General features: G+C 34.1%; 1 protein-coding gene across 1 annotated transcript in view; it reads left to right on the forward strand.

The window, feature by feature from the left end:
- LOC148312769 (dual specificity tyrosine-phosphorylation-regulated kinase 2-like) overlaps nucleotides 1–13487 on the forward strand; it is a 116000-nt gene extending 102513 nt beyond the window's left edge. Inside the window, exon 7 of the mRNA XM_088274221.1 lies at nucleotides 169–13487. Within this exon, the coding sequence (XP_088130347.1) occupies nucleotides 169–299 (131 nt within the window). The 3' untranslated portion in view covers nucleotides 300–13487. The remainder of the gene's footprint in view (nucleotides 1–168) is intronic.
- Nucleotides 13488–16628: the final 3141 nt, after the last annotated feature.

The following is a 16628-nucleotide window of genomic DNA, read 5'->3' on the forward strand; positions in this document are numbered from 1 at the left end:
AGGAAACAGTGGGAGAATCGTTCTACACTCTATATTATAGACATTTATCAGTATTGATTTATCTTTTTGGACTATATTGATTTGTATTGATGAATCTCATTGGACTGTATTGATGGATCTTATTATTGGACTATATTGATGAATCTTGTTGGACTGGTGTTTTTGCAGAAACCCCCCGCGCCCGCTGCATGTTGCCCCCGTGCAGCCTGTTCCCGCTGCTGTCGCCCGTGGCGTCGCCGCAGCAGGCCTCCGCCCCCGCCCCCGCCGCCGCCGCCCCCGAGCAGGGCGCGCCCTCCTAGCCCTTCCCGCCCGAGGGGGAGCCCTGCCGCTATCGCCACCCGCTCCCCTTCCCGCCGGACGCGGAGGCCGACCGCAGGGCCCGCCGGCTGCGCGCCCAGCGCCCCGCCTTCTCCGAGTCCCTCGACTCGGCCTCCTCCCGGAGCCGGCTGAGCGGCCTCTGCGAGAGCGGCGACTACGCCGACAAGATGCTCAAGTCCTCCCGGAGCTACCTGACGGAGAGCGACTGCTGCCGGCTCGGCACGGCCTCCTCGGCGCGGGAGGCCAGCGACGACAGCAGCCCCGGGGCCATGACCCAAGGCGGCGTCTTCGACGCGAAGTACGCCAGGAAGCGCGCGCGGAAATGCAACCATCGCAGGCAGAAATCCCTGGACACCGGACGCTCCTCCAACAACCAGGAACACGACCTGAAGCCGTTCCGGGACTTCGATCTAGACGAGGATCTTGCCAAGCGGCTGGACCGGATGGAGCCCAAGACTTCGGGATACCTGCGCCGGAACTCCCGGAAGAGCGCGAGCCGCTTCGATCTCAACTTCGACTCGGAGGACGAGCGCTGCTTCCGCCACAGCCTTAACATGGACCGCTCCCTCGACCTGGACATTCTGGACGCGAGCATCGACGATCGCTACGGCTCCTTCGACAGAGACTTCGATCTCGTTTAATATATATATGATCTCTCTCGGTATGTTCTCCTGGTAGAATCTAAATTTTCCCTCTGCCCAATTCTGAAGCGATTCCGAGTGAGCTCTCCCCAGTTTGTCACTTCGCACTCAGATATAACTAGACACTGTCACGATCCACCCGACCCGTGTATATAACTACTACGTTTGACAAGTTCGCTTCCCTTAGTGTGTTCACCCTTTAGAATTGATCAGACGGAAAATGCGTTTGGAGCGTGGGACCCACACTGACACCAATCATCGCTAATCTTTAGATTTTTTAAAAAATAATTCACATGATAATCGTCTATACGCAGTGTCACTGCAACAGTTGGCGAACGGGACGCAAGTTTACCGACGAAAACTAGTGAAGGTTTGAGAATATTTGGTAGATTTTTAATGGATTATTTTAAATAATTTGGAACACTTAATATCCCCGAATAGTTGTTAGTGAGTCCACAATGTTGTGTTTATATTGTAACAGTGTAACGTGTGACATTACTCATCAATGATGCAATATATATACATATATATATATATATATATATATATATATAGATAATAATAACTATACTTAATCTCACCCCGCATATTGGAGAAGGTGACGCTAAAAATTGAGCTTTCGATACTTGACTGATGTTAGCGTAAAAAATCATCTTTTTATTTGATTTTATTATTATTTTTTAATTAATTTTAATATTCAGTGACATGCGTGCATATGCGAGGGCGCCTCTTGATGCGAGCATGCGTGTAATTAGAAGTGACAATCGTTTTTTGTATTAGGCGCGAGTTATGTATTAAAAATAAGTATGTAACTTAGCGTTTTTTAATGAAAAAAAAAAGTCAATATTTGTCTATTTTTACGTATGTTTTAAGTTCATTATTTTAACGCAGTCCATTTCTTTGTATGTTTATTTAATTTTAATGTCGTATCGACATAGTCTGCCATTAAATGACTATGGTTTAAGTGTTGAATTAAAGTAAATTTAAATTTTGTTGTATTTGAATTTTTTTTTACTTTGAGAATAACACCTAGGGTGGGTCGATTTAAAAGAAAAATAAACTAGAAAGGGTTGCTTTTTATTTGTTTTTCTTTCACCCACCTAGAGATGATATTTCCGCAGTACAATAAACTTTAAATAAATAAATAAATTTCGCTCAGAAATGAGTTGATATGACATATATCAAAAATAAATAAATAATTTTCCTAATTACATTTTTATTACCTCGTATAAATATAATATAAATGACACATTTAATTCCTTTTTATATCATTTTTCTTCTCTCTTCGTTTAAACCCCTATGGCATTTTAAAAAATTAAAAAATTGTATGGCTTTTACGTCATTTTACTTGTGTTTATAAATATTATTATTTATCTTTTTTTAAATGTACTTTTATTATGTGTGTTTTATTTGATGACTGATTTTGATATTTTTTACGAATTATTTTTAATATTAATTTGACAAATGGTTTTTATACAGTCATTTTTAGTAGCAAATTTGTAAAATAATCTAATGATATTTTGAGTTTTTTTTTTTTAATTTTTCATTATTTCAAATGTGAAAAAAAATCCTAGCGGTAAATGATATCGACAGCCCCTACGTAAAGTACTCTATCTGCAAATCTGTTACTTTACAGGAGAGAGCTTAGAAGATTTTTTAAACATATTTTTTTTTTATTAATTAACGGTTTTATCTGAAATTCTTAACTAGTATTATACATTAAAAACACAATAAAATAATATATTAAATCGTTTTAAAAGTTTATGCCTTGTCAAAATTAAGTAGTTAGCGTTTTAGGAGTTCAGTTCATTTCGAAAATTCGATGTAGATAGCGTCTTATACGCCTGAAAACTAGGCGTAATTTATTAAATTAATTTTTTTTGTTTATTTATATTTGTAGATAACGGTCAGTTGATAACATACACCAAATATCTCAAAATTGACAAAAATGTAGTTAGACCACTTTACGTAGGGCACGTCGATATGAATTGATCACCAATTTAATATAAATAATAATAAAAATGTAAAACTTTCTTCCTCCTAAGCTATCTATAAGTTTTTTTTATAACTTAATACAAAAGACTGCTTCATTCACCTGCCAATTTTTTAATTGTATTTTTTAAAGTAAAGTAAAAATGTAATCTTTTATACCGCATTTCGTAAAATAATTGTAAAAAAATACATATACCAATTGTTCATATAAAGGGCCCTTATGCACTTTTGAAAAAATGTTTTGTCATAATAATCAAAATTATAACTTTTGTGCAGTATTTGTCTTGATCTTAAATCATTTATTTTATTTTATTTATTTATTAATAATAAATTTTTGTTGCTTTTGAATTTTACCTCTCGCAAAGTATGGGAGTGGAATTCTTGACACCTATATAAAATTAGTCACAAAGGAGTATAGTCAATCTGGAATGAAGGTATTGCTTTAATAACTTTTTTTAAATCTTGGTCTTCAGATACAGATTAGTTCGCAACAACTCATATCGCTCACTCCTTTCAACAACGTTATATATAAAAAAAAACTTGATTTTTCAGGAGATCGTTTTTAAAGTTTAAGAATATAATTAAATGTATTAAAAATAAATATGAAGCCACTTATTGCACTTTTTACTGTGCAACAGATCTTTTTAGGTAAAACCTGTTTTTTCTCCATTCGAAAAATATTTATGTAGTTTTTTTAAAGAAAATAATTAAACAATACCTTTTCTTCAAAATGCAAAAACAACACTTTCTGCCCTGTAGCGGGTAAATATTAAGTTTAAAATATGCCCCTTTTGCTGGGATATAGTACATTTTCTGGGCTTTCCGAAAACGTGCACAACTAAAAATTAACGATTTTTAATATATGACGTTGTTGAAAGTAGTGATCGAAATGTATCTTCTCATTTGTATAGTTCATAAGTATCATCTCATATGTATCCTAATTCACAAGAACTCACTCCTCAGATACAGATTAGTTTTCAAGAACTTACTCCTTAAATACAGATTAGTTTGCAAGAACTATACTGTATCCACTCTTTCCTCAGACGCAGTTTGATCGTTTAAGTGCCACACATTTTCAATAGAACTATAGGTAGGTTTTTAGAGAGTAAGATCGCGTTCTCCATCACTGAAACTATTAATTTGCAAGAACTTTATTCTAAAATACAGTTAAGTTCGCAAGAACTTACTCCTTAGATACAGTTTAGCTCACGAGAACTCACTCCTCGGATACAGTTTAGCTCGCAAGAACTCACTCCTCAGATACAGTAGCTTGCAAAAACTAACTCCTCAGATACAGTTAAGCTCGCAAGAACTCACTCCTCAGATACAACTCACTCGCAGAGAGGTTAAAATTGTTACTCGTAAACCGAACATATCTTTAAAAATAACATTAAAATGATTGCAGTTCTTTTTTTTGTGTTGAGAAAAATATTTTAAAGTTTAACTTCATATTGAAACGCATAGATAATGTATTTGAATAGATAACAAAATTAAACATTTTTTACTTTAGTATTTGGTGTTGTTTTATATGTTTATCTGTGGTCAGGGCTGTTTCCCAATACATATTGATGACATTTCACAAGCCGTGAAGTGAAAAATGCTATACATGCCACGTTTCACAATATCTTAAATAAATAAATATATATTTTAGTCAACACAATGCAAGACGCAGTTTCTTAAAAAACGCATTGTGTGCATTTTCCGTGGTCCACGTTTTTCTATAACCAATTTATACTTCCACAATTTGTCTATGCCATTTTGAAACTCTATATACTTATATTGTTTTTGTATTGCCTTAAAAACCTTACGACCAAAAAATAATTAAATAAATTAGCCTTAATCCTTTGATGTATATTATGCACCTTTTTAAACTATACTATGTATTAAATAAATCAAAAAATTTGGATGTTTTTTTTAACATCTGTTAAAATTTTATACCGCTGTTAAATTTTTTACATTACTTGATTTTATTTTATTTTTAATTACTGTAATTTTGACATCTCAATATAGAATAAGAAGAATATGAAATTCTGGATATTTACAGGGCCTACGACCTGTCATAGGCTGGTTAAGAGTGGTCACTTGTAACATTCACCATTCTATCCATGATTGACAACCCACACTACTCAAAATTTTGGAAGTCCTACATGTATAATCAATCTCATGACGTTCCATGGGTTTTTGTGTGTTCGAACCCACTCTACCACATGTTGGCATCTATTTTTTAATGATGAGCCCCCTAGGCATGTACATTATAAAAAAATATTATTATATAATTTTTTTTTTTAAAATATCAATGTTTTAAAGTTTACTTCTAAATTTATAATTACGTGATTTTTTTCAATTTATTTTTTAAATAGAAATGAAATAAAAATACAGCAAGTTAGTTATTCAAAATCAAATATAGCCATCTCCAAATTTGGTATTTTGTAGCAATGTGAGACTTCAAATAGAACCATGATCAAAACAGTAAAAAAAAAAAGAAAAAAATTATGTTTCACTTAGTAAATATGTACCACTATTTCTCAAAATCTACTGTGACACGTGTTTCGATGCATTCCGCATCATTTTCAAACACCGTATGTGAAGCTAATTCTCAATTTTAGAGTTGGGTCCTTGGGACTTTGAAGGCTGAAGCGGAATGCATCGAAACACGTATCACAGTAAATTTTAAGAAATAGTGGTATTTACTACGTAAAACGTAAATTAAAAATGGATAGATTTTACCACAAAGTGACGCCGAATCAATTAATGAAAAAAAAAATTATATTGAGTATTTTTAACAGCCTTTAAAATCTTAACAGATGTTTAAAACAGCCGTCTTAAAATGTTAGGACTGAATAATGTGTCTATATTATTCTTTTTACTTTTTTGACCTACGGTCTATTTTTGCAATATTTTTCTATAGTTTAGTTGTCCTATGTATAAAAATTATTATACCAGCTATATACTGCCTTATCATAACTACGTATGTCATAATCTTGTAAAAACTTTTTTCTTAATATTTTTGTTATACAAGATAAATATTATAATATTGTCCGCCTCCGTAGTATAATGGTCAGCACGCTCGGCTACCGTTCTGGAGGTCCCGGGTTCGATTCCCAAGGGGGGTAAAATAAATATAAGCGATTTATTCACTGTAATATTTATTCAATACTACCATGGATTGGTACCTAAAGCGGAGGCCTGATCACCTTTCCTTCATGTGTAAACGATCAAGATAACACTGCGTTTATATGACACAGTGCCCTATGCATCATTGGGATGCGGATAAGGGTTTTATTATTATATTAATTTTTTTGACCCTTTTACGATTTTCTTTCAATATGACGACCCATTTCCGGGTAAATATTGTTAACGATTGACTTTATCGTTAGTTTGCCTGGAAAGGGTCGATGTTTTATACGCAATTGACCATTTGTTATTTGATTTCGTGACATGGTTTAAATTTAATTTGAACACATTTAAAGTCACACAAAAAAAATTATTCTTAAATTTTGAAAAGGAGGTCTTTATTATTATAATATTTATTTCCTGTGTATTTTCTTTAACTCAATAATTTTGTGTTCATTTATATAGATATTTTAGATTCAAATTTGTATAAATGAAGTGTAATTCTCTAAACGTGTAATGTAATTTTTCAACGTCTAAATGTTTTTACTTATTTAGAATAAAATATACTTCAATTATAATCAAATGTGATGCAACGGATATTTTGTTTTGAAAAACTGGTTGTTCAGATTAAATTAAGTCCGCGGGGGTAGACAGAGAGAATAGAATGCTGCACGGCGCATCTTTGAAAACATTCTTCGGCTTTTCCACATTTGTGTATTTTCACGCACACTCTTGATCTGCCCATTTCCGAGTATTTAAGTAAATACTTGATTGTGCCAAGTTTTCTTCGGTCTTCTGCAGTCGATTGCTGACCGTCACAGTGTGCTGCGTTACGTTTCGGAGATTTCCTCGTAATTAACACTTTCACTGCGTTCAATATATCACAAACAATCACAAGATGTTGACAAAATAGCAAATTTAAAAATGCTTGGCCCTCCACTACTGGACTCCGAGTAGGTGAAGCTCCTACCACCAAGACAGATTGTGAGCTACATGACTCACGTAGGGCTTGAGAGTGAGCTGTGACACAAAGGGAGGTCATGATAGACCTAATATGGTCGAAGTGATCCCTTAGGATGCAAGATCCCTTGACCTCTTATATAAATATTAAAATTAAAACTAGTAGATATCCGTTGCATCCCGTTTTTATAATGAGGTCACTACAGCTTATAATCTTAAATATTGTATGTATATATATATATATATATATATATATATTCAAATGTCGAAACTGTCTTTTTTCAATGTTTTTTTTTTTATTGCCGAATTTTCGTATTTTATTGTAACCATAGGATGTTAAGTGTCATGTTTTTTTTTTCATTTAAATATACTCTGATATTTATTAGGTAAGAGACGCTCATATTGTGAAATTATTTTAATATAGTGTCAGCTTTTGAAATGATTTATTATGTTTATTTTAAGTGAACTATTAAGGGTAGTATTTTCATAGATATTCATTTTACCTGAAATTCTTCGTATACTTACGAAATGTTTATATATATATATATATATATATATATATATATATATATATATATATATATATATCATTTGTAAGTTTTATCTATGATGAAATCAGTATTTATGATAATACTGTGTTGCTTTCCTTTAAACAAAGTATCGATTCTTTCCTGGCATCGCGATTCCTTGAACAACATTTAGAAAACTAAGAATTATCTATTGATTCGGCATTAACTTTGTGGAATAACACGATGATTTAAATGTGATAGTAAAATGCCTGTAAAAAACCACTTTTGAGTTTATTGATGGAAACATGACTAGATTCGAGAACTACAGATATTCTCATCAAACTGTTTGGACAACATGTGTAGTTCTCAAAACTAGTCGTGTTTACATTAATAAACTCAAAAAGTGGTTTTAATCCAGTGTTTTATTATTATATTTAAACTGAGCATTGTTTTTCAGCCGATCTAAAATTTAACGACACTGCTATGTAACTAAAAGACTTGGATCGCTCCAAAGTGTATGATTTTTTTTCCACAGTGATCGTTTTGCTACTAAAACAAAACGATTTTCGCTTAAAAACTGTCGCTTACATTTCTTTGCCGGGAATGAGTCGATAGGAATTATGTTTCTACGCTTTTTTGTTGCAAAAATGGCACAAGAAACGCGGTGGTCTGTTTCTAATCACTGTATAATACATAACGAGTTATTTTCTAAATTTACTTAGATAGTTTTTAGCGTTTACGTATATAATTATTGTAAACTATGTAACGACTTAAGCGTATAGGTATATCAGATCTCAATATGAAATTTCAAGTTAGTTAAGTTTGCCGGGGGGCGAGCGGTGTTGTTGACATTGTGACGCCGACGCCGTCCGGCGTAGTTGTATTATCGTTTTGGGAAATATCTTAATTAATCATCAACCCACGATCGCTGAATTCGAAAAATGGACAATTACTGTTATAATAGTACAGCGTACGATAATGCCTGGCCTCTAATTACGCAAATCCCATGGACACCATTGCGCTTGCATCATAGAAATAATGTGCGCTATTCACCAAAATATAAAAAAAAAAATTAAATAGAAGGTATTCAAGTTGGCATTACGATAGATACCCGTATTTTCAAGTTGACATTACGATAGATACTCCTATTTTCAAGCTGACATTACGATAGATACTCGTATTTTCAAGTTGACATTACGATTTATATTTACAAGTCAACATTATCGATAAAATCAAAAGTAATTGTTTTCACTTCGGATGAAAGTCGTGTTGAAGTCGTCAGATAAATATAATAGTGTCAAAAATACTACTCCTGGATCTGTTTTAATGACCCGGAAGAAAAGGGATTCATAGTTGCTCCGATATCATCAAATCAGGGGAAACATTCAACAGGCGTCATTAACTGGCGGCCAATATTAACGTACGCTGTATTTCCTCCTACGTACGTTTTGTTCCTAATTTTCAAATGACAGTAGAGCGAAAGAGAGAAAGAGATGATTGTCTTCTCACTGATTAAATTTGCGTAATGTGATATATTGATAAATATGCTTTTGGTCACATTGTACGTAATATAATGTTGTATACAGTTTTTTTTGTTTGTTTTTTAACGGCTACTAATCTTATATGAGCACATGTAAATATGGATAACTCTAGATGTGACGTTGCAAATGCTTTTTTTTACCGCCAATTTTTTTATATTCAATCGCCTTTTTTTTTGTCAGTCGTAGCCATTTTGTACGAGTGACTAGGAGTATTTTTTTTGTATGTAACACTTATTAATAAAGTAATCAATTGTATTATCCTTTAAGTAGTAAATGTGTTTAATGAAATAAATCGTAGCTTGAGAGTCCCCCGAAAAGCATTAAATTTGTCACTTTTTTATAACTCTGAACAGAGAATGTGTGTATAGTACGATAATTAATAAATAATAAAATATTGTACACTGACCTTCCCATTTTTACGGTAGACACAATTAAAAAAATATATACTAAAATAATAATAATAAAAAATATGGTGGATAGGTTTTTTTGTATAAGAATCAATCCAGGATATCAAAAAATAAAATCCATTATTGCTTATTCATATGGTCATTTTATGTAAAAAATACTTTGGAAAAATCAAATGTTGCACTCTCCTTATCATTCATCGTTCGCCTTGTGTAATATCACTTAAAAACTCTACTCCTTGATTACTGGTTTCGGAATGACCATTCCATCATCTATTGACCATAGTTGACCTGATGATGCAGTCTATAGTTGACCTAATTAAGCAGACTAGTTGACCTGATGATGCAGTCTATAGTTGACTTGATAAACCAGACTATAGCTGACCATAGTTGACCTGATTAACCAGTCTTTAGTTGACCTGATTAATCAGTCTATAGTTGACCTGATGATGCAGCCTATAGTTGACCTAATTAAGCAGACTTTAGTTGACCTGATGATGCAGTCTAAAGTTGACCTAATTAAGCAGACTTTAGTTGACCTGATTAATCGTCTATAGTTGACCTGATGATGCAGTCTATAATTGATTTGATGACCTGATGATGCAGTCTATAGTTGACCTGATTAACCAGTCTATATTCGACCTGACGATAGAATGACCTGGTTATTTTGAAACCGGTAGTCGTAAAGTACACTTTTTTAGTGGTATTAAGCAAAGTCAACGATGAATGATTAGGAAAGTGTTATATTACCTTACCGCTAAGTTAACAATGCTTTTAATATACAAAATGCAATAAAAATGATTCACCCCCTTCCGCATATCTTTCTGCGCATAGTACTAACCAGTACATGCGAGAGACGTAGCAAACTCCAAATTACAGATAGAAAAAACACATTGTTAAATCGATGTTTGATTTTATTTTATTTTTTGTACCGTGTAAAAAGAGAGTTAAGTGTACTTTGATTTTATAATCTTAGGGTGTTTGGAAAGAGTCATTCATTTTTGCAATTCAGGCAGCCGGAAATATAGTTTTTTAGTGTTAAATAAAAATATACTTCTCCGATTTCATCAACAGCCCTCAATAAATCAAAATGTCTCTAATGGTAGGGAATGACCGGAACCATTTGGTCGTAACGTGCTACGTTACGATCCGAGCATTCGTGTAGTCAGTACAGCGAGCCGAGCGCTCCATCCATAGTTTCGGATGCTCGCTGATGCTCGCTGCAAGCGATGTTACGACGTTATGTTACGACGACATGCTCAGGTCAGTCACCATCATTGTAGGTCATAGACGCAAATGTGCGTGCTATCTGCATCTATGCAACTGTGTTTAATGTCGGGATGTAGAGGTTAGGTTTACGACCTGTTCGATACATTTTTCTTTAGTATTTTTCTACCACTAGACATTTCGCTTAACACATTGTTTGCGGGAAACGGTTTAAAGCGTCTTTGACGCACTGTTGGTTGAGCGGGAGACGCTTAAAAGCATTCTATTTGCTTACTTATTAGAGAGACGCAAAAAAACATTGTACAGATGGGAATTGGGTTTGTGATCACTTGTGATTAGAATACGACCCTGATTATTTTATTAATTGGGGTCGGGGTTGATGAAAAAATCACTTGACAATGTGTTAATATTTAAAAATGATTTATATTTCGAAACACAGTACACATAGTTCAGCCTTTTTATAAAATATTTTCAATGATTTTTAAATATTTTTTTTGTATCATAGGATGTGCTATTCTGTTAAATAATTTTTTTGGATTTTTTTTTTTTTTGCATGTTAATTGGATATTCAATAATATTGTTCCGGTTATGTCGAGGGTTGGTGCATAGGGCACTGCATCACATCAAACTGGGAATCGAACCCAGGACCTCCGGCACGGTAGCCAAATGCGCTTACTGCTAAACTACAGAGGCAGACGAGGATACTGTAATATGTATCATTGTAAACGGAATTTGTGGAAACGATTTCATCTCTTATTCCCCAATCGTAAGCATAACCGGGCAATATTACGGATTGCCGAAATCACTGTCGTAAAAAAAAACATATCAACGACATTAAAAAAATGTGCGTGTTAAACTAAAACTACACTAAAGTAAAAAAACTATGCTTTAAGTTTGTCGATAATTAATTCAAAAACGTTTGCATTTTAAGTTTTGCACTGACATTACTTGGTGGAACTGCAAATTAAATAAGAAAAAAAGTATATATTCTTTCACATTTATTTTGTGACCACCGACCGGGTTTCATTGTTACCGACATCATCAGACCGGTGGGAGGTTAGACAAAATTCATTTAAATTTTTTCAGGCAAATTATATAAAATTATGGTTTTCAACCCCTGCCTTGTTGTAAATATAACAGAATTTTGTCTCTATTTGGAAAAAAAACTATATAGTTGTAATGACAATTAAATGTTATTATATAAAATGCAGTTCCACCAAGAAATGTCAGTATTCTTAATATGAAAAGTCACTATTGATATCACGGAACATCTATAAAGCATAATATTAGCAGCAACGCATAATTTTTGTCATTTTAGTTTGGTTCAGTGTATGTATACATTTTGCGGTTAGTGATTTCCGAAGAAAAAAGATTGTGGAAGGGAATGTCCTGTAACGGAGTCGTAAGGAACGTGTTAATAATAATAATCTAAATTTGTAAGAATTACGCATCTCTTTTTCCAAAATTTAACCTACCAAATATATTTATAATTGAAATTAATCAAAAAATTTGCGACTGATCAAAAATATTACGATAACTTATCTTGTAGAAGGAATCTAAATTTAACTTAATAATTAAATAATTGAATCTTAAGGGATTACGTGGAGAGTTATCATTCTTGCCTTTTTAGAAAAATATTTGGTTAAGTCCCCGTTTGAGTGTGGAAATTGTGTAATATAAAGTTTGTAAAAATTGACGGAGGGTAAAAAATTAATCAAATTGGACGGCGTGCGTTGTATTTGATATAAAATGCTTCTCGATAAACAGTATTGCTTTAAATAATGTTTTTGTATGAAAACTGCCTTTGAAAACGGTATGATCGGTGTCTAGCTACCTACGTATGGCGCACAAAAACTGGATTCCTCTACGTGCTACAGTACTTCCCGTCGAGAGTGACGCGTTCTATCCTCCGCTCGACGGAGCGGCCAATCAGTATCGACGGGAAGTATTCCGTACAGCGAGCTAGAAAAAAAAACATTTAAAACAAAACAAAATTATATCATACCGATGTTAAGTGTATGGAAGTACATTCTATTAAATGTTGAATCTATCTATATATTTTAAACAAAGTAAAGTCCAGATTTTGTGTGATATTGAAGAGCAGTTTCGCGAGATTTTTTCACATATGTTGTAAAAAAAATATACACACGTATTTGGTTCAATTTTGGCATTTATTTGTGGGAAAACTCGCGAAATTGCTCCGTGAAAATGTTGCAAGTTTAATGTGATTATTAAAGGTTTACTGAGATTTTTAGATAAATGAATGAAAACATTTAAATATATGTATCGCTATTGGCATTTATTTGTAGAATTGTATCGTTTTGTGAAAGTGGGTGATGTTTTGTAATGTTAGCAGCGGAGGCATTGCGATGTCGCTGTCGCTGCGTCCATTTTGTCGGGATTACAATTGTACATAAACCGTAGACGTGACACGTAATACTGTAGCAATTAGTCTAGTTTGAAGCGCGAGATGGCGACGCATCTCACGCGTTGTCTGCTGAGAACATTACGCAACATCTCCAACGCCTGTCTGTGCATTTTGTTTTACTTTTTAAATGTGAGCCCGTTTACTACGGAGCTGAGATGTGCGAATTGATTATTTAGGTGATAACTTTGTGACTATAATTAAGGCCGCGAAACAATTTTGTATGTATTATGTTGGACGGGCGATATTGTAAGGGGCACGCCAGCCCGTAATGTCACATGATTTGCATACGAAACTAAATTACGTATGTACTTTATCATTAGTTGAAAATTGTAATAAATAAAGTGGAAATATTACTCTTGTTTTTATTTATTTTTCATTCATTCAAACCCTTATCCGCACCCCAATGATGCATAGGGCGCTGCATCACACAAACAGTGTTATCTTGATCGTTAACACATGAAGGAAAGGTGATCAGCCCTCTGCTTCCGGTACCAGTCCAGGGTAATATGGAATAAATATTAGAGTGAAAAAATCACTTACATTTATTTGACTTCCCCTGGAAATCGAACCCGGGACTTCCAGAACAGTAGCCGAGCGTGCTGACCATTACACTACGGAGGCGGACAAATTTAATAAAAAATATTTATTTCACTATTTGAGATGTTCAATATACCTTCTTCTTTTTCTTCTCGTGTTGGGGCCCCCTGCCGTTGATGTACCATCACTTGATGTATCCCTGTTTTGGACAGTCCAAAACAGCTCCTCGATGCTCCATACTTCTGTCCACTCGTGTATATTATGGAGCCAGGAGATCCGCCTTCTTCCGACACCTCTTCGACCTTCCATCTTACCCTCGATGACCAGTTGCAGTAGTTTGTACTTTTCTCCTCTGAGCGCATCGCTCACTCCTTTCAAAAACGTCATAAACCAAAATTCGTAATTTTTCAGTACTATTTCCCAGCAAAAGCTGCATATTTTTAACTTAATATTTACCCGCTACAGGGCAGAAAGTGTTATTTTTGCATTTCGAAGAAATGGTATTGTTGTAATTATTTTTTTAAATATACTAAATATTTTTCAAATGTAGAAAAAACCTCCAGGTTTTACCCAAAAAGATCTGTTGCACAGCAAAAAGTTCAATAAGTGGCTTGATATTTATTTTTAATACATTGTATTATATTTTTAAACATTAAAAACGATCTCCTGAAAAATCAAGTTTTTTTATTTATGACAATTTCCAATTATTTTTACTATTAACACGTTGTTCTTCATCAATTCCGAAGCAGATGTCGAAATAAAACACAGATGTAATATAATGTCTAGTCATTTAATAGTAAAAATTGTATTTACAAATTTCCAAACTGTGCAAAAGTTTCCATAGTTTGCAATCTGTGCGGTCTAAACTATGAACCTGTACATACTGTGGACAGCATTACCTACATTACATAAGTCAACACTTCAATAAAATAAAAACCACACTTATAATACTGAAATATCTTTCAAAAACCTCTCTTGTTTGTCCATCTCTGTGGTGCAGTGCGTAGGACATAGTGCTACCATGCGTAAAGTCCAGGGTTCAATTCCAGATCAGAAAGCATAACCAAGCACTCTTAGTCTGAAGTCCTGGCAACAATATTAAGTCAAAAAAAAAATTTAATTACGATTTATTGTCTGGGAAAATGCAGTTAGTCAAAAATATATAATAATAAAAAAATACGGGATGCAGAAATATGTGCACACCACAACATAATGGTAGGGACTGACCGGAACCATTTGGTTGTAACGTAACACGTTACGATGCAAACATTCAGGCAGTCAGTACACCGAGCCGAGCGCTCCATCCATAGTTTCGGATGCTCGCCGTGAGCGATGTTACGACGTTACGTTACGCAATTTTATCAGCAATTTTGGTGACTACCATGAATTTTCTGAAATGTACAAATATGTGCTCGCCGTAAACATTGTATTGATGTAAATACGACTAGTTTTATAACTACAGATGTTCGCATCCATAGGTGAAAATACAAACTATTTGTATTTCACAACATTTTGACTTGTTGATGAGAACATTTGTGATTCTTTTAACTAGTCGTGTTTCTTTATTGTTTCGGCATTTACTTCATGATAAAGACATGATTAGATTATAAATAAAACACTTGTTTTTACCACTTGTGTATTATATTTTAATGACTAGTTTCAGAAGCTACAGATGCTTCCATAAGTTTGAATATAAACAGTTTTTATTGAAGCATCCTGTAGCTTCCGAAACTAGTCGTTAAAAAATAATACTCAAGTGGTAAAAAAACAAGTGTATTATTTATAATTTAGTCGTGTTTACATTGATAAACTCAAAAGTGGTCTTTATACAATAATTTTATTTTTATATTTAAAAACAGTTTATTTCGACCCCTCTGAAAATCAAACCCGGGACCTCCAGCATCATAACTAAACATTCCGACCACTGCACTACAAAGGCAGACACCTCTGTCCGTCTACGATGATAAAGGCAAGGCTTATGCATTCAGTAATTCTGTTCTTACCGGCGAAAGATGTGCTATCGCAATGTTGGCGATTCTCAAAAGTTGATTAAATTTTTTCACTGATTAGAAGATATTTCAATACTGCACCAACGGAAAGAGTCATGTAACACCAGAATAAGACCACACATTGATAATTCTTACAAACAAGATGTCCACCGACACATTTACAATTAATATATATATGTACAATAATTATTTTAAAGGGTATTTTTTTTGTAAATTGTATCACCCCGCAATATTTATAACATACATATTTTTCAACAATTTCTTCCCTGAATGTTTGGAAAGATTTTTAGCTGCTATCGCTATGTCGGCCTCCGTGTATAATGGTCAGCACGACTAACTACTGTTCTGGAGTTCCCAGGTTTGATTCCCAGGGGGAGGTTCAATTAAATATGAGTGATTTTTTCACTCATAACATTTATTCAATATTACCCTGGACTGGTACCTGAAGCGGAGGGCTGATAACTTTTCCTCCATGTGTTAACGATTAAGATAACACTGCGTTTATATATGATTCAGTGACCTATGCACCATCGGGTGCGGATAAGGGTTTAAAAAAATTGTTGGCCCGCAATTTTCTCTAAACCTAGGTAACATTTGACGTAATTGATTTTTTTTATTAAAAGACCAACGTTGGCAAAAGAGGCTGACCATCTTTCCTTGGCGTGTTAACGATCAAGGCAATAAATACTCCATTTATATTATGCAGTGCCCTATGCACCATTGGGGTGCGGATAAGGGTTGGAAGAATGAATCACTCAAGATTTTCAATGTTTTTGACAGTTTAGTTTTCATGTCGATTTTTAATATTTTCATTGCTTCATGGGCAATACAAACATACTACAAATGTGTGCATTCTATTTTATTTCTTTTCTATTTGACCAGACTGAGCCACAGAAACACGTGGCCGGGTAGGGTAGTATTATATATAAAGAGGTTGGGCAAGGATGG

This window comes from Brachycentrus maculatus, unplaced genomic scaffold (assembly GCF_059751285.1).
Source record: "Brachycentrus maculatus isolate JH-2025_06_01 unplaced genomic scaffold, ASM5975128v1 h1tg000033l, whole genome shotgun sequence".
Lineage (NCBI taxonomy): Eukaryota > Metazoa > Arthropoda > Insecta > Trichoptera > Brachycentridae > Brachycentrus > Brachycentrus maculatus.